General features: G+C 46.1%; 1 protein-coding gene across 1 annotated transcript in view; it reads left to right on the top strand.

The window, feature by feature from the left end:
- HIVEP3 (HIVEP zinc finger 3) overlaps positions 1-6560 on the top strand; it is a 53905-nt gene extending 47345 nt beyond the window's left edge. Inside the window, exon 6 of the mRNA XM_070949566.1 lies at positions 5184-6560. Within this exon, the coding sequence (XP_070805667.1) occupies positions 5184-6038 (855 nt within the window). The 3' untranslated portion in view covers positions 6039-6560. The remainder of the gene's footprint in view (positions 1-5183) is intronic.
- Positions 6561-24703: the final 18143 nt, after the last annotated feature.

Genomic DNA, 24703 nt, shown 5'->3' with positions numbered 1-24703 from the left:
CCATCCCTGTTTTTTTACACCTTTGCTTTACCAATGGTGGGTTCAAGAACTTGGAAATGGGTATTGCTTGGGTTGCCAGAACTTAGCATTCTCATGCCTTCCTGTCCATCTCTGGCTCCAGTCCCAGTGAGGGGAGCATCCGCCCTGCCTGTTGAGGGCTTTTTTGCCCTCCGGAACGTCAGGGCAGGGCTGGACGGCACCGCGGGAGATGGGGCGATGGGCCTGGCCGCGGCAGCTGTTTCCGGTGTCGGAGGGAAGCGGAGGCCAAGGCATCCGGCGGCGGGCGGCGTTTGTGCGGCGGCGGCTTGGAAGTGGCCCCCCCTCGCTCCCTATAGCCCTCTGGATCCCTGGGGCGCCCTTTTCCGGCGTTTTCGGGGGCCCCGGTGCGCCTTGGGAGCTTGGGGTGCCTGGTTGCGAGCTGGCGACGACGGCGGCGACGGCGGCGGTGGCAGTGGCTGACATGGACCAGCCGGCCAGAGAAACAGCCTGGCAGCAGGTTGATGGAGGAGAAGCTGACAGCCTCACCCCTAAGACTACCATCTGTGATGACTGTGATTACTGTGATGGGGTGTTTTTAGAACAAAGCTGTGACTGGGGGGTTGTGGAAATTGGGCTGGAGAGACAGGAGGCTGACCATGGTTTGGTTGCTTGGTCGCCTCGGGTGGTCTCTCCTCCCCCCCCCTTTCCCCCCAGGTAAGGGTGGGTGTTGACCTTAATGGCCAACCACCCCTGGATTGGGCTTTCCTGTCTCGCTACTCCTACTCTCACCTCAAGGAAGATCTTGTGCCCGTGGGTCTATTATCATCTTATTAATATTTTTATTATTACCATCGTTATTAACATCTACACTTTGGACACTTTGGACCTTTATTATGCTCCACTCATACCCTCGCTGGTTGGAGAGACTGTGCACCATTTGAGAGAGCTGAGGGATTTTCCACATCCCAACGGAGAGGATAGAACACTGCTCCCGTCAACTTTGTAACGGGACCGGCCATCGTGAGAGGATGGTTGGCCATTAACCTCTGTTGGAGAAAAAGAACATTGGACCCTCTCCCTGTCGTGAGAGGACAGTGGAGTCCAGCCCTATAAATGGATATTTTGTGACCTTTATGCTCAGTTATCCCTTGGACTATGATAGATTCCCGGACTGGCTTTTCTTTTCCCATCTTTGGCTCGGTTGATGCTCCAAAAAACCGACCTTCTTGCGCTGCGAGACTCCCCCCTCTCACAGGCCTGGCCCTCCACGTTATCGAGGGCCTATCTTGATGACGGGCTTTGGGACCCCGAGAGATGGCATGCAGCAAAGAGGGGGCTGAGGGGTTTTTTAGCTAAATTTTTAAGGAAAATTTTAAGGGGACCCGGGAGGACGGGTGGGAGTTGTAAAAGTGGACCTGGGGGGGTCCAGATAGCGACTGTGCGGGATGAGGGGTTGGTTAGCTGCAGCAGAGGGGTCGTGACAGGAAATTTAACTGGGGGGCAGGGGGACGATAGAAAGGGCTGTGTAATTGAAATCATGAGTGGGAGGGGCAGGTACGACGGGTGCAGGGGGTCATATCAAGTGTCGGGGGTGCGCACACGCTGTCTCCGAGCGATTGCGCACTCCGGCCCCCAATGCGTGACTCGTGTCCTGGGTTGTGTAGAGCCTCAGGCCCAGGGTCCGCGGCTGATGTTATGTAATGCCAGGTCGGTGGTTAATAAGGCCCCCCTCATCTGTGATCTTATTTCGGAGGGGGGTGCAGACCTGGCAGGTATTACGGAGACCTGGTTGGGCCAAGAGGGGGGGGTCCCCCTCATAGAGATGTGCCCGCCAGGTTTCCATGCATTTCATCAGCCAAGGGCCCAGGGGAGGGGTGGGGGAGTGGCGGTGATCATTAGGGAGAGTCTTTGTCCGAGGGAGACCACTGTTCCTCAGATAGCCGGATGTGAGTCCCTTTGTGTGAAGTGGGGCCGTGCGGTGCAGATGGGTTTGCTGACTATGTACCTGGCTCCCTGCCATGTGGCAGCGACCCTGCCCGAGCTACTCGACGTCATTGCCGGGGTGGCGGTTGATACCCCCAGACTTATTGTCATGGGGGATTTCAACCTCCCATCCGCAGGTGAGGCGTCAGAGGTGGCTCGGGAGTTCATGGCTTCCATGACGGCCTTGGACCTGACCCAGTTAGTTCAAGGCCCCACTCACATAGGGGGACACACTCTGGACCTGATTTTTATCTCTGGTCAGTGGTTGAATGATCTTGGTAGAGGGGACCTAGATATTAAACCCTTGTCATGGACAGATCATTCACTCCTTCAACTAGACTTTCCTACCGCTTGCCCCCACCGCAGGGAGACGGAACCGACCAGATGGTTCCGTCCCAGGCGCCTGATGGATCCCGAAAGGTTCCTGACGGAGCTTGGGCCGTTTCCTGAGACTCTAACACATGACTCGACTGAAGAGCTGGTGGCCGCCTGGGAAAGGGCGGCCGCCGGAGCTTTGGATCGCGTCGTGCCTTTGCGGCCTCTGACCCGATGCCGATCTCAATTAGCTCCTTGGTTCTCTGAGGAGCTGAGAGAGATGAAGCATCGGAAAAGACGCCTAGAGAGCATTTGGAGGACTAGTCAATCCGATTCCGACCGGACACAGGTGAGGTCCTATATCAAGACCTACCTAGTGGCGATAAAAGCGGCAAAATCTAACCATTTTTCCGCTCTTATCGCATCTGCAGAGAACCGCCCAGCCGCCCTGTTTAGGGTGACCCACTCCCTTCTTCGGGGGGGGAGTGCGGGAAGATCCCTTGCAGGGTCGTGCTGAGGATTTTGTGCAATTCCTGCACGATAAAGTCGCTCGGATTCGGGATGGCTTGGACTCCGATTGGATGAGTCCACGGGAGGAGGCCTTGAGAATGTTATCTGGGAGGAGTTTGATCCTGTGACTCCCGAGGATGTGGACAGGGTTCTGGGTAAGATTAGTGCCGCCACGTGTTTATTGGACCCGTGTCCCTCCTGGTTGGTACTGGCCTCCCGGGAGGTTACACGAGGCTGGCTCCAGGGGATTATAGGTGCTTCTTTGGGTGAGGGTGCCTTTCCTGCTGCCTTGAAAGAGGCGGTAGTGAGGCCCCTCCTCAAGAAGCCTTCCCTGGACCCGGCTGAATTAGCCAACTATCGTCCAGTCTCCAACCTTCGTTTTGTGGCGAAGGTTGTTGAGAGCGTGGTGGCACGACAACTTCCCCGGCACCTGGATGAAGCTATCTATCTAGACCCGTACCAGTCGGGCTTCAGGCAGGGGTACAGCACAGAAACGGCATTGGTCGCGTTGGTGGATGATCTCTGGAGGGCTCGGGACAGGGGTTGTTCCTCTGTCCTAGTCCTATTAGATCTCTCAGCGGCTTTTGATACCATCGACCATGGTATCATGCTGCAGCGGTTGAGGGGGTTAGGAATAGGGGGCACCGTTTTGCGGTGGTTCTCCTCCTTCCTCTCCGACCGCTCGCAGTTCGTGTTGGCAGGGGGGCAGAGGTCGACCTCGAGGCGTCTCGCATGGGGAGTGCCGCAGGGGTCGGTCCTCTCGCCCCTCCTGTTCAACATTTATGTGAAGCCGCTGGGTGAGATCATCCGTGGTTTTGGAGTGAAGTGTCATCTGTACGCTGACGATACCCAGCTGTACATCTCCACCCCAGACCACCCCAACGATGCCCTTGATGTGATGTCCCGCTGCCTGGAGGCCGTGCGGGCCTGGATGGGGAGGAACAGGCTCAGACTCAACCCCTCCAAGACCGAGTGGCTGTGGCTTCCGGCGCCCCGATATAGTCAGCAGGTGCCATCGCTGACTATTGGGGGTGAATCTTTGCCCCCCACGGAGAGGGCTCGCAATCTGGGTGTCCTCCTGGATGCGCGGCTGTCTTTAGAAGAGCATATGACGGCCGTGGCCAGGGGGGCCTTTTATCAGGTTCGCCTGATTCGCCAGTTGCAGCCCTTTCTGGATCGGGACGCCCTGCGCACGGTCACTCATGCCCTTGTTACTTCCCGGTTGGACTATTGTAATGCTCTCTACATGGGGCTCCCCTTGAAGAGCACTCGGAAGCTCCAACTGGTCCAGAATGCGGCCGCGCGGGTGGTTATGGGCGCAACCCGTTATGCCCATGTGACACCCCTCCTGCGCGAGCTGCACTGGCTCCCGGTGGTCTTCCGGGTGCGATTCAAGGTGTTGGTTACCACCTTTAAAGCGCTCCATGGCATAGGACCCGGGTACCTCCGAGACCGTCTTCTGCCACCAATAGCCTCCCACCGACCAGTTCGTTCCCACAGAGAGGGCCTCCTCAGGGTGCCGTCAGCCAAGTTATGTCGGCTGGCGACGCCCAGGGGGAGGGCCTTCTCTGTGGGAGCCCCAGCCCTGTGGAATGAACTGCCCCCGGAAATTCGTAAGATATCTGACCTCCGGGTGTTTCGCTGCGCATTGAAGACCCTGTTGTTCCGCCAGGCCGGACTATCAATACAATAGTTTTAAATTGGGGTATTTAAATTTATTGGGGTTTTAAATTTGAGCCATTTATTTAATTATTTTAAATTTTATATCATTGTTTTGTTTGTGTTTTTAAATAGGCTGTACACCGCCCTGAGTCCTTCGGGAGAAGGGCGGTATAGAAATAAAATTATTATTATTATTATTATTATTATTATGTGTTCTTTTGAGGTGTAAATATTTGTTTTGCTGTGTTTTAATAGAGAGCAAAGAAAGAGAGAAGGATGGAATGGACCAGGGGTACTATTCAGCAGGTTCTGATGGGTTCTGGAGAACTGGTAGCAAAACTTTTGAGTAGTTCTGAGAATCGGCAAATGCCACCTCTGGCTGGCCCTAGAGTGGGTTGGGAATGGGGATTTTGCAGTATTCTTCCCCTGGAGTGGGATGGGAATGGAAACTTTGCAGTCTCCTTCCCCTGGCACACTCACCAAGCCACACCACACCATGCCACGCCCACCAAGCCACGCCGGTAATAAAAAAACGTGAATTCCATCACTGCAATGGACCAGTTGCAATGGAATATGTTCTTTTAATTTGACTCCTTTGAGTCATCTTTTTTTTAAAAAAAAAAAAAAACATAAAAATTAAGAACAACTTATTAAAGTAAGGCAGTGTTTTGTGTCCACAGCTGTATGTTCCAAACTTAAAGAGTTGACTTTCTGTATGCCTCTTGTCATTGCAGAAGACAGAGTCCAGGAACCCAACAGTGTCACCAGGCATCATTCAACATCTCTATTTCCGACCTTTGCAGTCGCTCCACCAAGTACCCATTCATGCTCCGGATCGAGTGGAAGACCATATTTTCAGTCACCTCCCTTTGCACTCCCAGCAGTTACCCAGGAGCCCTTGCCCGATGATCCCCATTGGGGGCATCCAGATGGTCCAGGCGAGACCCAGCACCCATCCCAGCTTGGGGCATGGATCAGTGATGTCCCTGCAGGCCAGCTACTTTGAACTCGGCGGTAGCACTTCTGAATTCAGCCCAACGAAAGCCAGGGGCAAAGAAACTCCAAACAGACACGAAGCTCCTCCTTCATCAGCCGCCTCGCCGCTTCGGAGCGGCATCTGCATGGAAGAGAAAACAAGGACTAGCGAGCTTCAGCAAACACGTTCCAAGAAGGGTTACAGGGTAAAAAAGTGTAGTTCAGGAGAGCAGGAGAGCTGTACGGCCTCCCCGATGATGAGTTCCTGCTCAAAGGGGGAGTGTCCTCCAAAGCCTTTGGCTCATGGGGAAGAAGGACCCTTCACCGAGAAGGGGAAGAAATACGGCGGCAGCTCGTGCACTACTTTCAAATCCACCTGCGCTTTTATTTCAAGCATCCCCACGCAGTCACTGGACCGAAGCAACAGCATGGGCTGCTTGTTGGAACATTCATCCAGCCAGTCCTCTCACCGGCTCTCCACCAGGAGAAGGAACCTGTCGGGAGAACCGGCCCCACAAGCAGGGGCCTATAGGAGAAGAAGTCCATCCTTAGAACACGCTGCAGGCTTCGGCTTAGCTCAAAGCCGAGTGGAGAACCGTACAGGAGATACTTAAGCCCTTGGCTGGGTCCTGTCAACCACTTTTCAGATGTTGAAACAACAGACCCTTGGCCAGTGCTGTTGTGTTGGTTTTAGAATAATCGGTCGTTAAAGGAAAAAAAAAATCTCTCTGGTGTAGAGAAATCATCCTCCCGCCCTCCATTTTACTTTCACATTTACTTGTGCCTTTATCAATGCCCCCTTTTTTGTTGTGGTTGCCTGACACGCACACACACACATACAAAACTGAAGCTACAAGTGTTTTACTACTCTTGAAAAGGAGTCCATCACCCATGCCCCCTTCATTTGCCATTATAACCACATCTGTTCCAACAGGCTCCGATAAATGCAGACAGGAAAGAGTCAAGAATCTTTTTTTTCCCCGAAGGATGCACTGAAAAACTTCTAGGAAAATCGACGCCTTTTCAGAGATACATACTGATTAGGAAAAAAGAAAAGGAAGAAGAAAAAAAAATCCGCTCCCCCTGTACAGAAGTTATAATCCCTCCACCCCTATTTATTACATGCTTTATTTAATATGTGGTGAAGTGCTTGTTATTTTATAATGGTTTTTTTTATTTTTATTATTATTATTTGCATTATTCTGATTGCCTGTAAATGTGCTTTAAGGACAGCTGTGACTGTTCTGATTCGGGGGTAGGGAGGGGGGAGAAGTGTTTACCCTTGAATTGTTGATGAAATTAGCACTTACTTTGGGGAGGTATTCATGGCAGTGACAATAATTCTGCCTGCCCTAAAAAGTGGGGTGGAGGGTGGGGAGGGGAGGGGAGGGGGAGGGAGAGAGAGTGGCGATCTCAGCAGGTGCCTCCCTAAATTCAACCCACAAAAGCACTTTTTTTAAAAAAGGGACACATAGACATATGAAGGGTTAGCCCCTTTTAAGAGAAAAAAATAAAATTAAAATAAAATAAATTGGAAGGAAATAGAAATATATTGAATGTAAAAAAAAAAAAACATTCTGAGAATGGTGTGGATCTGTTCTTTCTGGCAGCCATTCTTGCTTTAATGCTGACATTCCATGTCGCTGCTGCTGCTTTTAAATTCCATGTGCACACAATCCTTAAAAAAAGGGTGCTTTTTAAACCCGCCACAAAAGTTGACTGGTTAAACAAAATGTTGGCTGGTAAACTTAGACGAAGAATCTTCATTTTGTTTTGTTTTCTCCTTCTGCTCTTGGGATCTCGGGGTTCGAAAATGGGCTCTCATAACCTCAGATTTGGAAATAGGTCTCTCCTTTTTTTAAAAAAAAATATATATATTGCCCCAAGTTTCTTATACCAAAAAAATAATAATTAATAAAATCCGGATCGGACCAATTTCCGTTTTCTGAAAACTAGTGCAGAGAACAAAGAAATCTTTAATTTCCAATTTAGATTCCATTGGAGCCTCTTCTGCACCGTGCACATGTGGGCGAGCAAGCTCTAAGAGACCCATGATGCGTGTTGGTGGGTTGCTACCAGTTCGCCCCAGATCGGGCAAACTGGTGGCGCGAGGATCTGCCCACCCGCCCGGACGTCTCTGCGCATGTGCAGAAGCGTCGCACAAGCGCGCCCGCAAGCAAACCGGTAGCAACGGGATTTGAAACTCACTACTGGTATTGAACCAGGACGTTAGCAATGGTGCAAGCCACTGGCAAGGATCTTCCCAGCAGCCCAGGTTAAGTGCTTACATCTGCACCTGCTATAGTTCTGTTTCTGATTTCATGTTAGGTTCGTCCCAATTAGATAGTCTCTTTCTGAAAGGCGGTGTTGCTTAACTTGATGCTCTCCAAAGAGGTTGGATACAGATAGTCCTCGACTTACGACCATGATGGAGCCCAATATTTCTGTGGCTCAGTGAGACATTTGTTAAGTGAGGCTCCCACCCACCCACCCCCCATTTTATGACCTTTCTTGTCACATTTGTTAAGTGAATCACTGCAGTTATTAACATGGGTGTTTCCATGTTTCTCCGTTGACTTGGGACACCGCAACTGTCATAAATGAGAGCCAGTTGCCAAGCATCTCACTTTTGATCAGGTGACTGGGGGGGGGGAATGCTGCAGCATTCACGAGAGTGAAAAACGGTCATAACTCACTTTTTTCAGTGCTGCTGTTTGTTAACTTCAAATGGTCACTAAATGAACCGTTTGTAAGTCGAGGACTAGCTGTAATCTCAAAACCAGCAGGGGTTCTGCAAGATGAAAGACCATAAAAACTGAAAACGACATTCCTTGAAGTCCTTATAAAGTAGGAAAAATATTCGGACTAAACGAAGAAAGCAGGAAATTTTAAGTTCTTTGAATTTGGGGTTTTTGTTTTTTTTTTGCATAGTTTATCTTCCCAACTTTTTGAATCAATGCAAACCCCTGGTGAGGTAGGAGGGCCAAATTTCACATCTACGTGATTTGCAGTGGTGAATATTTAGCCAGTTTTTTTTTAAAGAGCAGTTTTAAGAAGTGCCCGCCCAACCGCCTAACCAGCTGGTGCCACGTACAAATCATGCCAGTGTCATGCAATTCTGCCTTGTTCGTACCAATTTTAAAAGTGCAACTGTTAAAAAGAAGTGTTTACTCCGATAAGAGCCTGTGCTCAGCGTTTATTTGAAGAGTCTGTATGGAGTCTGTAGAAATGCTTTTCAAAGTGAAGCCAGCCCCTACTTCCTCCCTATCCACCAGCCTTGCAACAGATCCACAAATGTTTATCCAGTGGACCAGTTCAGAACTCTCTGAGATGTTCTGAATTTACTCTGTGCATGCTTCTCTCATTTCCCCCCAAACAGGAAAAGAAGAAGAAGGAAAAAAATAAATAAATCCCGAATGAATTCCTTTGATTAAGCTGGCTTGATAAAGCCATGGACTCTATTGGGTTTTGCATAGCTGACAAACACAGGATGGGTTAAATAATCTGAGGTATATCGTTTTCTGTATTGTATTAAGGAATTTATGAAAACGGGATGTTTTAAGGCCTTTTTTGTTTGTTTGTTTCTTTGGCTGGTTTTGTGTGCGTCAAAGTCAAGGTAACATTGACGTTGTGGATATGAAAGAGACCAAACCAACCCCTGGAATTGCAGAGTTCACTGAAAAACTCCACGGGAAGTCTTCAACCTTTTTCTCCCCCTTTTGTTTACTTCTGCTTCCGATACCTCTTTTGGGGCTGAAGTCCAGCATTGATGGTGCTGTTGTGTTTTGCACTGGAATCCAGCATCTATAGCAAGACTTTGAAGGAGGTCAGGGGGTATCTCGTTCGGTTTTCTCCCGGGACAGATCACGGGGTACAAACATCTAACTACTGGATTAACTAGAATAGATCAAACCAACAGGAAGTGTCACTAGCTTGTATTGACTTCAGAAGATCCCCCCGCTAATCCCGTCCAGCACTGAAGAAGCAATCATCATCTCTTGTGGCAATTGCTGGACAACAGTATTTCATCTCCACCGAGGCTTTGAATTCCTGCGTCCTTCCTTTTCCTTCCTCCTTCCCCAGTTGGCTTTCCATGCAGCTCTTTATGGACCAAATGGTTTTCAGTATTGTTAAGTGTACACGAGCCATTATTGGACATGCTCACGTCTTTGATCCATTCATTGCTTTAACTGTGCCTGGTTTCGTTTGGGGGTGTGTGTGGGCTAGATCAAATGCACCACAACGCTCAGGGTTTTTCTGTTTTCTTAGCTTTTTTTCCCACCCTGTTTCCACCTCCCTTTTCGTTTAGACACAACGGAAGGGGCATTTCTTTTTACCTTGCCAACGGATTCTATGATTTGTGGTGGAATCTAGATCCCCGGAGGTAACATTAATCATTAGGGTGTGGTTATTTTTCCTTCTGATGCTGTTCTCTCTTCCTTCAGCGCTCTGCAGATGGAAGTGAATTTTTTATCCACTGATAGGAGGCTTGGTTGTTAACCACTGTATATATTGGTATGTTGCTTGTGAGGGCGTTTTAGTTTGGGGAGGCGGATCCTGAGATCTCTTATTGGGCCCACAATGCTCCTAGCATAGACGGAATAGCAGAAGACCCAACACACTATGCAATGCATTGTAACTTTGTGATACCTGTTCTCGAATTTAGCAGGCTCTACTTGAATTCCTTCTTTTCATTTCCTGATTGAGAACCTAGTTTGCCTAGATCCCGGATATTTCTACCAGCAGCCTCACTTTGATCTTAGCATGGCATAGTTTATACGTCGTCCAGTTGCTTTTGGGCTTCAGCTCCCATGAGCTCTAGCTTGCATGGCCAGTAGCAGGGGGGTCTGTTAAGGCTTGTAATCCTAAATACCTAAAAGGCCACTAAGTTGTGACCTCTAACTTGTTTGATAAGACATGACCCTTTTGCATAATGAGTGTCTATTGTAAATACAGAAGCAAATCTCGGCTTGCCTGGTTCACTAATGGAGTTCTCATTTTCCTAATGTGATCCGTGGTGGCACAGTGGTTAGAATGCAGTATTGCGGGGCTAATTCTGCCCGCTGTCAGCAGTTCGATTGTCACCAGGCTCAAGGTTGACTCAGCCTTCCATCCTTCCGAGGTGGGTAAAATGAGGGCCCAGATTGTTGGGGGCAATTTTGCTGACTCTGTAAACCACTGTTAAAGAGAGGGCTGTAAAGCATTGTGGAGCGGTATAGAAGTCTTAAGTGCTATGGCTATTTAATCACAGGCCAACTAAAGACGTGTGTTGAAAAGCTTTTAGTTTGTGATACAGGAAAAATAAATGAGAGCAGTTGGTTCTCGTCACTTTTTTTCCTTTCTTTTGCCAGCCATGTAATTTTCTGGGTCTCTAGGGCATTTCTTGTTGGCCAACTGAGTGCATCGGTTGGCCAGATGGAGTTAGCTTCCCTGACAGCAAGCTACTCAACACAATAAGGGCTCAAATTGTATGGTGCTGAGCACTCTAGGCAGACCTAACAAAGCCTTAAGAAAGTGCTTCACCGGAAGCACTTAAAATCGCCCCATTAAAAGTCAACTTCTGGGTCAATCACGACATTGTGGTGCTATAAGGAGATTTAGGAGACCTGACTAGCTGGCCCTTATCATCTCAGACTAGGAAAATTGAACAGAATCTCATTGCTATGAACAGCCTCTTTTTAGAGGTAATTTCACCCCCATCCTAAGATTTATTTCAGAGTAAATATCTGAGTTATAATACCGTTCATTTCATACCTAGGATTTGTCAATAAAAATGTTTTAACCCAAGCTGGCCTAAACATGAAGTTTAAGGGGATCCTTTTGATGCTCAAAAAATCAAGCCAGTTTTGAGCTCAAGACAGCTGCAGAGGCAGACCATGTGAACCTGTTTTGAATTTGAAATAAATGGATACTTTTGAGCATCCCTTAATTTATGCAATCGAACAGGTTCTGTGGAATAATTCTAGATTTTCCATCCCCAGCCCTCCAGCTTTTGGTCTAAAAAGAAAGAAGTGTTTGCAAAACTTTGCAAAAATCTTTATAGTTGATTACTGGGTTTCATCAGTGTGCAGGGATGATATTCGTGTTTTATCTCATGAGCATTTCCATTGGTATTTTGGGGTGCCCCCCTCCCCCGCTTCTATCCCCTGCAGGCCAAAGAATTCTCCCTCCAAACTGCTGATGACTTGAAAGTGAGTGGAGAGCTTTTTGCTTTCAAAGTGATTTATTACTAGAGTTGCCATTTCTGAAAGGCACCGTTTAAGCCCTTTGATATACTGTCTGGCCATTAAAGACCATTCTTTCAAATGTGGTTTGGTCTCTTGAGTTAATTGAAATGTGTGTCATATGATGTATTTAGTGTGGATGAAGTATGAAATACCAAACCAGGTTTTGTTGTAAGAGTGATTCATATTTAGAGGTAATGATTTGTATACAGGAAAACCAATCCATGATAGCATGGGTCTCTTTTTCCAAGTTGCCTTTCAGGAAAATACCAAACAATCAGAGGACTTTATTGCCTCACCTGTAAAAGTGGCCAAATGATGACGGCATCCCCCCTCCCTCTATGGATTGAACCCCTGGTAGAGTTGTAGAAGTCAGAATTATTTCCAGTTTCTCAGTAAATGTAAATGGTAGATATTTGACTGGGCTAGACCCTGTAGAAAACCTTAGCGTACCAGCAAGTGGTGACCACTGCTGGTATGCTACGAAAATCCAGCATGATGAAATCCACTGGATTACCATCACTCTTGCTTCTAGTAACCTGTTACTAAAATCTTCCCATTCCCTAACTGTTTGGACTATCTCCGCATGTCTTCATACAGGTCGTCCTCGACTTACAACCACAATTAAGGCCAAATTTTCCTTTCCTAAGCAAGACAGTTGTTCAGTGAGTTTTGACTCATTTTGCAACCTTTCTTGCCACAATTTATTAAATGAATCACTCTGGTTGTTAAATTGCTGGCACGGTTGTTGAGTGGATCTGGCTTCCCCATTGATTTGCTTCTCAGAAGGTTGCAAAAGGTAGACTACATGACTCCAAGACACTGCAACCTTCATAAATTTGAGCCAATTGCCAAGTGTCACCTGACCATGGGGATGCTGCAGTGGTTGTAAATGTGAAAAATGGTCATAACCAGTGGTGGGCTGCTGCTGGTTTGGACAGGTTCAGGCGAACCTGTAGTTCCAATGATCAGCTGGCCCCGCTCACCCGCACCTGCCCTATCCTATCCTAAATTTCCTTCCTTCTGGCTCAGCTGATTCGCGTGGCACAGCTGATTTCCGCACCTCCACTGTTCTTCTTACTGGGGTTGCCTTAGAAGGTAAGCAGCTGAGCTTCAAATTGCTGTATTTTGAATGCTGCGCGCAAGCATGTTAGATGTGCGCACGCAAAACCCGCGTTTCGCAGAACCGATTGTTAAACTGGTTGCAGCCCACCACTGGTCATAAGTCGCCTTTTTCAGTGCCCTTGTAATGTCAAATGGTCACTAAATGAAAGGTTGTAGGCCGAGGACAACCTGTTGTTTGGCCTGGAAGGAATAAAACATAAGGAGCAGTTTCATGCGTCACGCTGGATTGTAAGATGACTTGTTTGAGTTTTCCTTATTGTAGTTTTGTAAATCATGGCATTTATAGTTTGTAAATCATGGATGAGCCCAGTCAGTGAATCGAGGATTTGCGTGTCCTATCCTTACTCTCTTCCAATGCAGTCATAAGGAGGAGTTCCAAAACGTCTCTTTTTAGATTAGCCAGTGTTTGATATGGCATCCAGGCCGCCTCCTGGGTTTAAGTTAAGATTAAGTTTGCTGAAACAAACCTTCACACACCCTGGTTTCACGTTGGCACATTTGGAGTAGGTAGCCTAAGTTAAAACCAGCCATAATTCTGACAGATTTGGGGAGCATGAAAAACTGCAGCGGGCTTAAAGCAATAAATTATTTACAACTGAATTGGAGAACTGGAATACTGAGCCTCACAGCTGAACTGATGTTTTATGTTCAGTTCAAACAGAGCAATTATATTTAACTCCTTCACTATTTCTTAGCAGAAAGTTCTATCTTCTTGCACCCGAGTTTCTCTATTTAAGTCACATTTTATTTTATTTTTTTTAAATCCAGAGGCACTAAATATATAGTGTTTGGAAGCTGTTACACCATTTCTGAGCTAAGTGTGAAGCATTGTGATCTAGCCCTTCTTTATTCTGTCTATTTCAATACTTTCCCTCCTTTTAATTTTCCCCAAACTTGATTTTGTGTGTATTCCTTAAGAACTTTTTTTTTTGTTACGTCCTGTTTATTGCACAGTATTTGTGAATTAAAAGGTAAAAATATTTTTTTAGAAAATACCAAATTTGGGTCCTAATGATGACATAAAATAAGTTTTCAGTCTTGAATATTATGGCACTTATGCTCACTTTAGTAAATGTAATGTAAAATATTAATAATATTGATGACGTGTACGCAAATTTAATATACATGGTCTCATGTAAGATAAATATTTGCCTTTTTTTCTAAAAGGTGTATGTATTCTGTAAGTGGAATAGTCTTTAGAAAGTTTCTATATGTTCTTAAAAATGGCAATACATTCCAAAAAAGGTACTGTAAATATGTACAGACTCAGAGTACAGTGTAATTTGGTAGTTTTGCCTGTAATTTTTATTTCAGTTTCTACATTTGCATCTTGCAATGTCTGTATGGTAATAAGAGTGCAAAAAAAAAAATGCAGGTAAAAAGCACAGAATATAATGTTTAAAAAAAAAGAGAGAAATTACTCAGCATTTGATGTTTGTGACCCTTAATTGTAAATGACACCTGTACTGTGAATGAAAGAAGTTTTTACACGTATATTGCCTTTACTACAGTTTGGGCTGTCTAATCAGTCTGAGCCTATTTTTTAAAAAATAGCATGTTGGAATAAATTTTAAAATCCCAACATACCACCTCCAGTTTGTTTGCCAGTCATTTGCTTACTGAAATATGGGGTACCACCGCTTTGATGTCCTACAAGGAACTGTTTTAACTTTATTCTGCAATCCCTTCGCCACTCGACTTCTGAAGAATCTGAGCAACTTGCAATAGAGCATAGAATAAGAGGTTGGGAGGGACCTTGGAGGTCTTTTAGTCCAATCTCCTGCTCAAGCAGAAGACCCTATGCCATTTCAGATAAATGGTTGTCCAATCTCTTCTTGAAAATCTCCAATGGTGGAGCATCCACAACTTCTGAAGGCAAGCCATTCAGCTGATTAATTGTTCTCACTGTCAGGAAATTTCTCCTTAGTTCTAACAGAATAACAGTTGGGATGGACCTTGGAGGTCTTTTAGTCCATCCCTCTGCTCAAGCAGGAAACCCTATACCAGTGATGGCTAACCTTTTTGCCATCGTGTGCCAAAAGCGGGGAGAGCGGGGGGGGTCACACGCATGCGTGCCCACACACATAATTCAATGTGCCCCGCGCATGCTTTTGGTATGCAATGGCATGGTGGGCCTGATAGGCTGATTTTTCGCCCTCCCCAGGCTCCAGAGACTTTCTAGGAGCCTGGGGAGGGTTAAAACAGCCTTCCCCACCCTCCCAGAGGCCCTCCAGAGGCCAGAAACAGCCCGTTTCCCGACTTCCAGTGGGCCCAGAAGGCCCAAAAATCAGCTGAGCTAGGGCAATGCTTGCGTGCCCACAGATATGGCTCTGCATGCCACCTGTGGCATGCGTGCCATAGATTCGCCATCATGGCCCTGTACCATTTCAGATGGTTGTCTAATCTTCTCTTCAAAACCTCCAGTGTTGGAAGTACGCACAACTTTTGAAGACAAGTCATTCCACAATTGTTCTGTCAGGAAATTTCTCCTTAGGTCTAGGTTTCTTCTCTCCTTGATTAATTTCCATCCATTGCTTGTCCTGCCTTCAGGTGCTTTGGAGAACAGGTTGGCCCCCTCTTTTTTATGGCAGCCCCTTAGAGATTGGAACAGTGCTATCATGTCACCCCTATCCTTTTCATTAAATTAGATATACCCAATTCCTGCAACCATTCTTCATATGTTTCAGCTTCTAGTCACCTAATCATCTTCATTCTTCTTCTCTGCACTCTTCTAGTCTCAATGCCTTTTTTAATAGTGTGGTGACCAAAACTGGATGCAATATTCCAAGTGTGGTCTTAGCCAAGGCATTATAAAGTATTATTACTTTATTAACACATAAATCTTGATTCGATCTCTTAACTTTTGCCTAGAACTGTGGTTCTAAGTTGGATCTCTCTTTTAATGATCTTTCACCTGTTAACCTCTTGTTCTGTCCTCAGGTGCTTTGGAAGATAGTTTGACTCCTTCTCTGTGACAGCCCCTCGAGTACTGGAAGACTGCTATCATATCATCCCTTGTCCTTTTGTTCATTTGAGTAGACATAACTGAGTTCCCGCAATTGTTCATCATGTAGGTTTAGCCTCCAGACCCATTATCATCTTCGCTGCTCTTTTCTGCCCTCTTTCTAGGATCTCAACATATTTTTTTGTATCATGATGACCACAATTGGATGCAGCATTCAAATAATAATGTCAGAAGGTTAAAAACGAAAATATCATATTTTTCGGAATATAAGATGCACCTTTTTCCCTCCAAAAAGAGGGTGAAAATCTGGGTGCGTCTTATACTCCGAATGTAGCCCCACCCAGCTTCTCAAACGGAGGTTTCAGAGGCTGAAAAAAGCATCAGAAATGAAGCTTCAGAAAAAAAGCCCCCAAACAGAGCTTCAGAGGCTTTTTTTCTGAAACACTGTTTCGGAGGCTTTCAGAGGCAGAAAAAAAAGTTTTTCCTGAAACGAGTTTCAGATGTTTCAGAGGCAGAAAAAAAAGCAAGGCACAGAGCTCACAACCAAGGAACCTGTTGCTAAAATTCACCTCTGGGAACAACAGATTGGGGTATTCTGGGAGGTCAATCCACCTGCCAATCAGCTTTTTTCTTATTTTCCTCCCCAAAAACTAAGGTGCTTTTTATACTCCGAAAAATACGGTAAGTGAAATCAGTTTGATGCACCACCGTTTGGGGGCTGAACAAGATCATGCGACACCCATGCATTCTTCAAAAGATATGTTTTTATGGCTGTTTGAAAATGTAGCAAGGAGAACGTGGCCTGGATATTTAAAGTAAATCCCAAAGGAGGAGAACATCACCGAGAAATCTTTAGCAAGGCTCTCCATCTCTCATTGGATTGGATACTCATCAAAAGTTAAAACTGTTGAGTTGCCTTCCTGAATCGGGCATCCAGAATTTGTGCATCCATTTATGAATCCAACTGGGCATCCATTTGTGCATAGGAACTCACAATCATGCAACTTTTGAGGAAGCTGAGGGATACAGACAGTTTGATACAGAGATGCTACAGATGCTTATTCCAGAAAGTAGCCAGAGCAAATAAGGGGGCAGAGCTAGATAAACAGTTACTTTGGTTTTATTTGAATTGAATTTAAATTAAATCTGAACAGAATAGAATAACAGTTGGAAGGGACCTTGGAGGTCTTCCAGTCCAACCCCCTGCTTAGGCAGGAAACGCTATACCACTTCAAACAAATGGTTATCCAACCTCTTCTTAAAAACTTCCAGTGTTGGAGCATTCACAACCTCTGGAGGCAAGTTGTTCCACGGATTAATTGTTCTCACTGTCAGGAAATTTTTCCTTAGTTCTAAGCTGCTTCTCTCCTTGATTAGTTTCCACCCATTGCTTCTTGTCCTGTCCTCAAGGTGCTTTGGAGAATAGCTTGACTCCCTCTTCTTTGTGGCAGCCCCTGAGATATTGGAACACTGCTCTCATGTCTCCCCTAGTCCTTCTTTTCATTAAACTAGACATACCCAGTTCCTGCAACCGTTCTTCATATGTTTTAGCCTTCAGTCCCCTATATCTGGTTTATATAACTGCTCATGCATTTAAAGATTGTCCTTTTGGATTACCCTAAAGACACTATCCAGTGGTGGCTTTTGAAGTGTTATGGGGTGACCTGCAGATTTATGAATTTACAACTGAAACCACAATAATCTCTTAATGTTACCTATGAGGGCTATGCAGAAGAGGTCAGGATTCAAAGGGGAAAAATGATTCTACATTTTTGAGGATATTAAAGCATCAACCTAAATTACGACCACAATTGAGCCCAAAATTTCTGTTGCTAAGTGAGACGTTGGTAAAGTGAATTTTGTCCCATTTTATGATTTTCTTGCCACAGTTTTTAAGTGAACAACAGCAGTTGCTCAGTTAGTAACCAGGTTGTTAAGTGACTCTGGCTTTCCCATTGACTTCGCTTGTTAGAGGGTCGTAAAAAGTGATCATATAAAATAAGAGTCAGTTGCCAAGCATCTGAATTTTGACCACGTAACCATGGGGATGCTGCAATGGTGAGAAGTGTGAAAATCTGTCATAAGTTACTTTTTTTCAGTGCCATTGTAACTTCGAACTGTCACAAAATGAACTGCTGGAAGTTGAGGACCACCTGTAGGGTATCGTATTAGTTCTAACTTATGCAATTTGGGTTAATTCTAATATTTAGGTAAAGCTAAAGGTTCCCCTTGCACATATGTGCTAGTCGTTCCCGACTCTAGGGGGCGGTGCTCATCTCTGTTTAAAAGCCAAAGAGCCAGCGCTGTCCAAAGATGTCTCCGTGGTCGTGTGGCCGGCATGACTCGATGCCAAAGGCGCACGGAACGCTTCCCACCAAAGGTGGTCCCTATTTTTCTACTTGCATTTTTACGTGCTTTCAAACTGCTAGGTTGGCAGAAGGTGGGACAAGTAACAGGAGCTCACCCCATTACACAGCACTAGGGATTCGAACTGCTGAACTGCCGACCTTTCGATCGACAAGCTCAGCATCTTCGCCACTGAGCCACCGTGTCCCTCAATTCTAATATTAAGAATTACTGTATTTTGATAGTCGCCGGATTGCCTTTTTGTCACTGCCATCCCATTCAAGTTCCTCTGTTTTCAGCTAGCATTCACTGAACGGAGATGCACAATGCTTTCAACGGCCTCACGAGGGCGGTGTCTAGCAGCATTTCAGAGTCCGATCTGCACAGCAGAGACCGTAAAAAGCTTTCGCTGCCCAGAGCTCTATTCTAGGATCATAGAACATGATTGCCATTCCGACACCACCTACGAAAACGGGAATCATTAATTCACCAGCCCTCTTTGTTCCCCAGCTATTAAGCCCCAAGAAGACCTTCGGTTAAAAAGAAATGCCTTAGAAGGACAGGGAGGTTGGATTTAATCAGAGCCAGGATCAATCACAACCTTAGCTCCTGTTTTGACGTCAGGTTTCCATCTGTGAAATTAGGTGATAGGGCAGCACATTAAAGCATCCCACCTAGATTGCCAGTGGAACATTATTTTCATGGCATGGGGCCAGCATGTGGAGAGACCAAATAAGCAAAGGCGAGGTGGCCCTTATTGTTTAAGGCGGGCGTGTCAAACTCGATTTCATTGAGGGTTGTGTTTGACCTCTGAATGGAGGCCGTGGTGGCATGGCTAGCTTGATGTCACTCATGTTGGGGAGCCTGTGTGGAGGCCTCAGCACTCTGCCAATGAAAACTGGTTCCTGAGCTCTGTTTTTGGCTGCCACAGCCTCCTGCAACCCTCTGCCGGAGAAAACGGAGCTTGGGAGGGCTGCACGCGGCCCTCCCGAGCTCCGTTTTTGCTGGTAGAAGCACCATAGGCTGGTCCTTCGCTGTTTTCAGGGTGGCCCCGCAGGCCCAGATCTAAGTACCCTGCGAACCGGATCCAACTTCTTGGGCCTTGAGTTTGACACATGGGTGAAATCCAGCAGGTTCTGACAGGTTCTGGAGAACCGGTAGCGGAGGTTTTGAGCAGTTTGGAGAACAGGTAGTGGAAATTTTGAGTAGTTTGGAGAACTGGCAAATACCACGTCTGGCTGGTCCCATGGAGATTTTGCAATATCCTTCCCCCAGGAGTGGGGAGGGAATGGAGATTTTGCAGTATTCTTCCCCTGCCATGCCCACCAAGCCACACCCATAGAACCGGTAGTAAAACAAAGTGGATTTCACCACTGTTTTGACACCCCTGTTTTATGGTGTTCATTTATTTATTTATTTTTATAGCTGCAGCTTTGTCTTCATCACCCCTGTAATTTTACAAAATCAGCCAAGTTGATATTCGGTCAGAGAAAATAATTAAAAGTTTATTTCCTCTTCAGTGAGCTGCCCAAATAGGTGACTAAGCCAGCATTCCTTCCTCCCGTTAACTGAATTAGAGGGAGAAAGGTGAAGAAGGCAAAATATATGGTTGAAAAGTGTTATATCCTCTACTTTACGTAATACAGGTAGTCCTCGACTTACAACAGTTCATTTAATGACCGAAGTTACAACGGCACTGAAAAAAAAGCATCTTCTGACCATTTTTCTCACGACCGTTGCAGCATCCCCATAGTCATGTGATCAAAATTCAGATGTTGGGAACTGACTCACATTTATGACCATTGCATTGTCCCCAGGCCATGTGATCCATTTGGCGAACTTCTGACAAGCAAAGTCAATGGGGAGGGGACCAGGTTCACTTAAGAACCGTGTTACTGATTTAGCAACTGCTGGGACTCACTTAACAACTGCGGCAAGAAACGTCGTAAAAGGGAGCAAAATTTGCTTAACAAACGTCTCGCTTAGCAACAGAAATGTTGGGCTCAATTGTAGTCATAGGTCGAGGCCTCCCTGTACCCCAAAGAAGGGGAAGCGAGTACTTGAAGTAAAAAAAAGAAACACTCAAAGGCAGAAGGCCCACCAAAGGAAAAGCCCGCTGTACATTCATGTCCCCGAACCTTTTGCAGGTGGGGGGGGGGTTATTGATGACCTTATTGAGATGTTCTGATTGGGAGATTTAATTTTGGCAAGATAATGGCTGACATACTTGAGCGCTATGCTATATAGGACTACATAGTAGATAATCACCAGCTTTAAATAGAGCCTGGGAATCTGATGCTATCAGTGCAATAACATAAGAATCGGTGTTATCCAGTCATGAGATTCAGCCGGTTCAGGTTGGTTTGGGCGAACTGGTTGTTAAATTGCTGTCTGCCCCTGCCCTTCCCCTCCCTGCCCCTCCCCACTCCATCCCTACCAGGAGTCCCCATATGCCCCATTTTGGCTCCCAGGTAAGTGCAGGGAGACCTACTAGGCCCAAAACGGGGTGTGGGGTATTGGGTGCCCCCCCGGTGGCCCATTTTTGCTCCCAGGAGGCTGCAGGGAAGTCAACTAGGCCCAAAACGGAGCACAGGGAGGTGGAGTGTGGCCCCCTGTGGCCCGTTTTTGCTCCCAGGGGGGTGCAGGAGGCCAAGTGCTGCCTGTTACACCCCCTGGCCACTCCCACCATGGCCATGCCCACCCAGCTGGTCATTAGGGCAGAGAACCAGCTGTTAAATTATTTGAATCCCACCACTGGTATCATCCTGCAATGGTGAGGTTGACCAGCAATACCCACTCCTCCAGCAATCTAGTGGCCACACACTCTTCCCATTGCCATCACAATTTCAATGTGAGCCCTATTATATGTTGTGTAAAAGGGATTCCCAACCCTCAGTCTGTGGACCGGCACCGGGCTGCGGTATGCCAGAAATCAGGCCGCACAAACAAGTAAAACACCATCTGTGGGATGCAGACATCATGCGAAACCGTGCCCGCTCCGGTCTGCGGAAAATCTTCTCCACGGAACTGGTCCCTAATATCCAAAATATTGGGGGCCACTGTTGTATAATAATACGGCCTTTTAGTTCTTATATGGTAACCTAAATGGCTGGCTTCTGATCAGCATAAAGAAGTCATTCATTCATTCGAGTCCTCAGGGAGAAGGGCGGTATATAAATTGAAAAATAAAATAAAAATAAAATAAATAAATTTATGAGCTGTGGTGGCGCAGTGGTTAGAGTGCAGTACTGCAAGCTATTTCTGCTGAGTGACGGCTGCCTGCAATTTGGCAGTTCAAATCTCACCAGGCTCAAGGTTGACTCAGCCTTCCATCCTTCCGAGGTGGGTAAAATGAGGACCCGGATTGTTGGGGGGCAATAGGCTGACTCTGTAAACTGCTTAGAGAGGGCTGTAAAGTACTGTGACGCGGTATATAAGTGTAGGTCAGGGGTCAGCAACCCGCGGCTCTGGAGCCGCATGTGGCTCTTTCATCCTTCTGCTGCGGCTCCCTGTCTCTGGTCGGCTCCACAATTGATAAGGCTTTCGGTTAGGGCAGGTAGAGGAAAAAGGACGCCACGCTAGGAGAAGACTCTATGGTGGGGGAACTGGACTTCTGGTCAGCTCCAGAATTGAATGGGGGGCTTCCGGTTAGGACTTTTGTGGCTCTTTGAATGTTTAAGGTTGCCGACTCCTGGTTTAGGTGCTATTGATATAATATATGAAGCTAGCATTTTAGTCTTCCTCTCTGATTTGGAGGGGCGGGGGGAATGAAAAATCTGGCTGGAAATTCTGAGTAAATCCATACTTCAGTATAAAATTCTCTTTCCAATCCGACTGAAGGGGAAGAATTGAAAAAGCCTGCAGATGAATATTTGAGCATCACAACACAGGTGTAAAAACAGCACCCTTGTGGATCCTGTTGCTGATCACTTATGATTGTGAACCAACCACAACCCAACCTGGCACCCTTCCTTCCCTCCCGACACCGGAGGTTTACCAAGAGTTACAGGTTAAATTCTGAAAGGGGTTTGATGGGCCGTAATCTTTCAGTGAGCTCACCATCGCCTGGAAAAAGTTCACCCTTTTGTCAACCTGCACGTAGAGCTTAAGTTCATCAGGTTTAATCTCAGCCACCGAAATGCATCTACCTGCCGTGTATGACCCCTGGAAAGTATCTTTTGCCATCCGTCCCATTATTTCTGCCAGCTTCTCCATCACAGGTGAGCTGCTGTTTAGCTTCTTTTTTTCCCTTTTAGGGCAAAGAAAAGAGCCGCTTGGCTTGAAGTGGTTAGTTCATTCCACATGAGTTCCTCTACTCAATGACACTGGTGAGATGGATACTCCTGAACCATTAAGGGGAGGAGGACGCCCAGGTGCGAGCATAACAGCAGAGGTGACTCACGGTTAGCCAATGGGAGCTGTCCTTTCAATCTCAGCAGCAGCGCCTTAAAAGGCTGCCACCCGGGAATCACCCGTGCCCGTTTACAGGACAAATACGGAATAAGGAAGTCATAAATTAAAAGGGGAGATACAAATCCTTCAGGTGACGACAGAGTACAGATCGTCCTCGACTTACAACCACGACTGAGCCCAAAATTTCTGTTGCTAAGCGAGACATTTCTCAAGTGAATTTTGTCCCATTTTACGACCTTTCCTGCCACGCTGGTTAAGTGAATCGCTGCAGTTAAATTAGTGACACGGTTGTTAAGGGAATCTGACTTCCCCTTTGACCTTATTTATTTATTTATTTATTTATTAGATTTCTATACCGCCCTACTCCCGAAGGACTCAGGGCGGTGCACAGCCAGACAATAAAAACACATACAATACAAAATTTAAAAAATAGAATAAAATCAAATTAAATAATTTTGGCCCCGACAAATTTAAAACCCCAAACTTTTAAAACCAATTTAAAATTGAATATATAAATACTAAAAGATATTTAAAATTTTAAAAATCTTTTATAAAAAAGATGGGAGAACCGGTAGCGGCCCCGGCACTATGCCATCCTATTTAGCCATGTTTTCAAGGCCGGGCGCATGTGAAGAAGATGCGCGTGAGACAAAGCACATGCATGGAAGTCTGGGCGCATGCGTGGATGGTGCACATGTGAAGCCAGTGTGCACGAGCGTGCACATGCTTGGTGAACCAGTGGTAAAAATATGTGAAGCCCACCTCTGCCCGGGTCACTGCAAACGTCATAGAGCCAATTGCCAAGTATCTGAAGTTTGTTTATGTGATTATGGGGAATGCTGCAATGGGTGTAAATGTGAAAAAAGGGTCCTTAGTTACTTTTTTTTCAGTGCCATTGTAACTTCTAATGGTCACTAAACAAAAGATTGTAAGTTGAGGACTACCTGTACTTTAATATTGGCAGGTATACCATATTTTTCGGAGTATAAGAGCACCGGAGTATAAGACGCACCTTAGTTTTTGAGGAGGAAAATAAGAAAAAAGCTGATTGGTAGGTGGATTGGCCTCCCAGAATACCTCCAATCAGCTGTTCCCAGAGGTTAATTTTAGCAACAGGTTCCTTGGTTCTGAGCTCTGTGCCTTGCTTTTTTTTTGGCTTTTGTTTCTGCCTCTGAAACTTCTGAAACTGGAGTTTCAGACAAAACTTTTTTTCCTGCCTCTGAAAGCCTCCGAAACAGCTTCAGAAAAAAAGCCTCTGAAGCTCTGTTTGGGAGGTTCTTTTCTGAAACTCTGTTTGGGGGCTTTTTTTCTGAAGCTTCTTTTCAGCCCTCTGAAACCTCCTTTTGAGAAGCTGGGTGGGGCTACATTTGGAGTATAAGACACCCCCAGATTTTCACCCTCTTTTTTGGAGGAAAAAGGTACGTCTTATACTCCCCAAAATACGGTATCTACTCCTAACATGTATAATCCCACTTTTCCTCCAATGTTCTTGGAGCTCCAGTTTTATCAAACACTTTTGTAGGGTGAGCTAAGCTTTGAAATGATAGTCATTCAAGATCACCTAGAGATAAATATGGCCATATTCCTCAATGCACCGCGAGGTCATAACCTCAAGTTGGAGGTACCATTGCATAGTAAAACCTTTAAAAGGTAAAGGTTCCCCTCGCACATATGTTCCCGACTCTAGGAGGTGGTGCTCATCTCCGTTTCAAAGCCGAAGAGCCAGCGCTGTCCGAAGATGTCTCCGTGGTCATGTGGCCAGCATGACTAAACGCCAAAGGTGCACGGAACACTGTTACCTTCCCACCAAAGGTGGTCCCTATTTTTCTACTTGCATTTTTTTTACATGCTTTCGAACTACTAGGTTGGCAGAAGTTGAGACAAGTAACGGGAGCTCACCCCGTTACATGGCACTAGAGATTCGAACTGCTGAACTGCTGACCTTTCAATCGACAAGCTCAGCGTCTTAGCCACTGAGCCACCATGGCCCATACTATAAAAGGCCTTTACATCTCATAAAATGATTGGAGTTTGATTGTGTGGTTGCAGTTACCACCATGATTTTTCTGATGTCTCCCAGGAACCATGTCAGGGTAGATTTGAAAGTGGTTCATACCAGTTCCAGTTCAGCCCTAACTATTCAGCTGGACTGCCCGTCCCCTGTCCCCCCCCGCCCCAATCATAAATGTTATTCTGATCTTGTGGT

Source organism: Pituophis catenifer, unplaced genomic scaffold, assembly GCF_029215685.1.
Source record: "Pituophis catenifer annectens isolate HBS135680 unplaced genomic scaffold, rPitCat1.0.hap2 SCAF_9, whole genome shotgun sequence".
Lineage (NCBI taxonomy): Eukaryota > Metazoa > Chordata > Lepidosauria > Squamata > Colubridae > Pituophis > Pituophis catenifer.
Note: the sequence above shows the minus strand (reverse complement) of the source record. Positions and strands in the feature narration are given on the sequence as shown.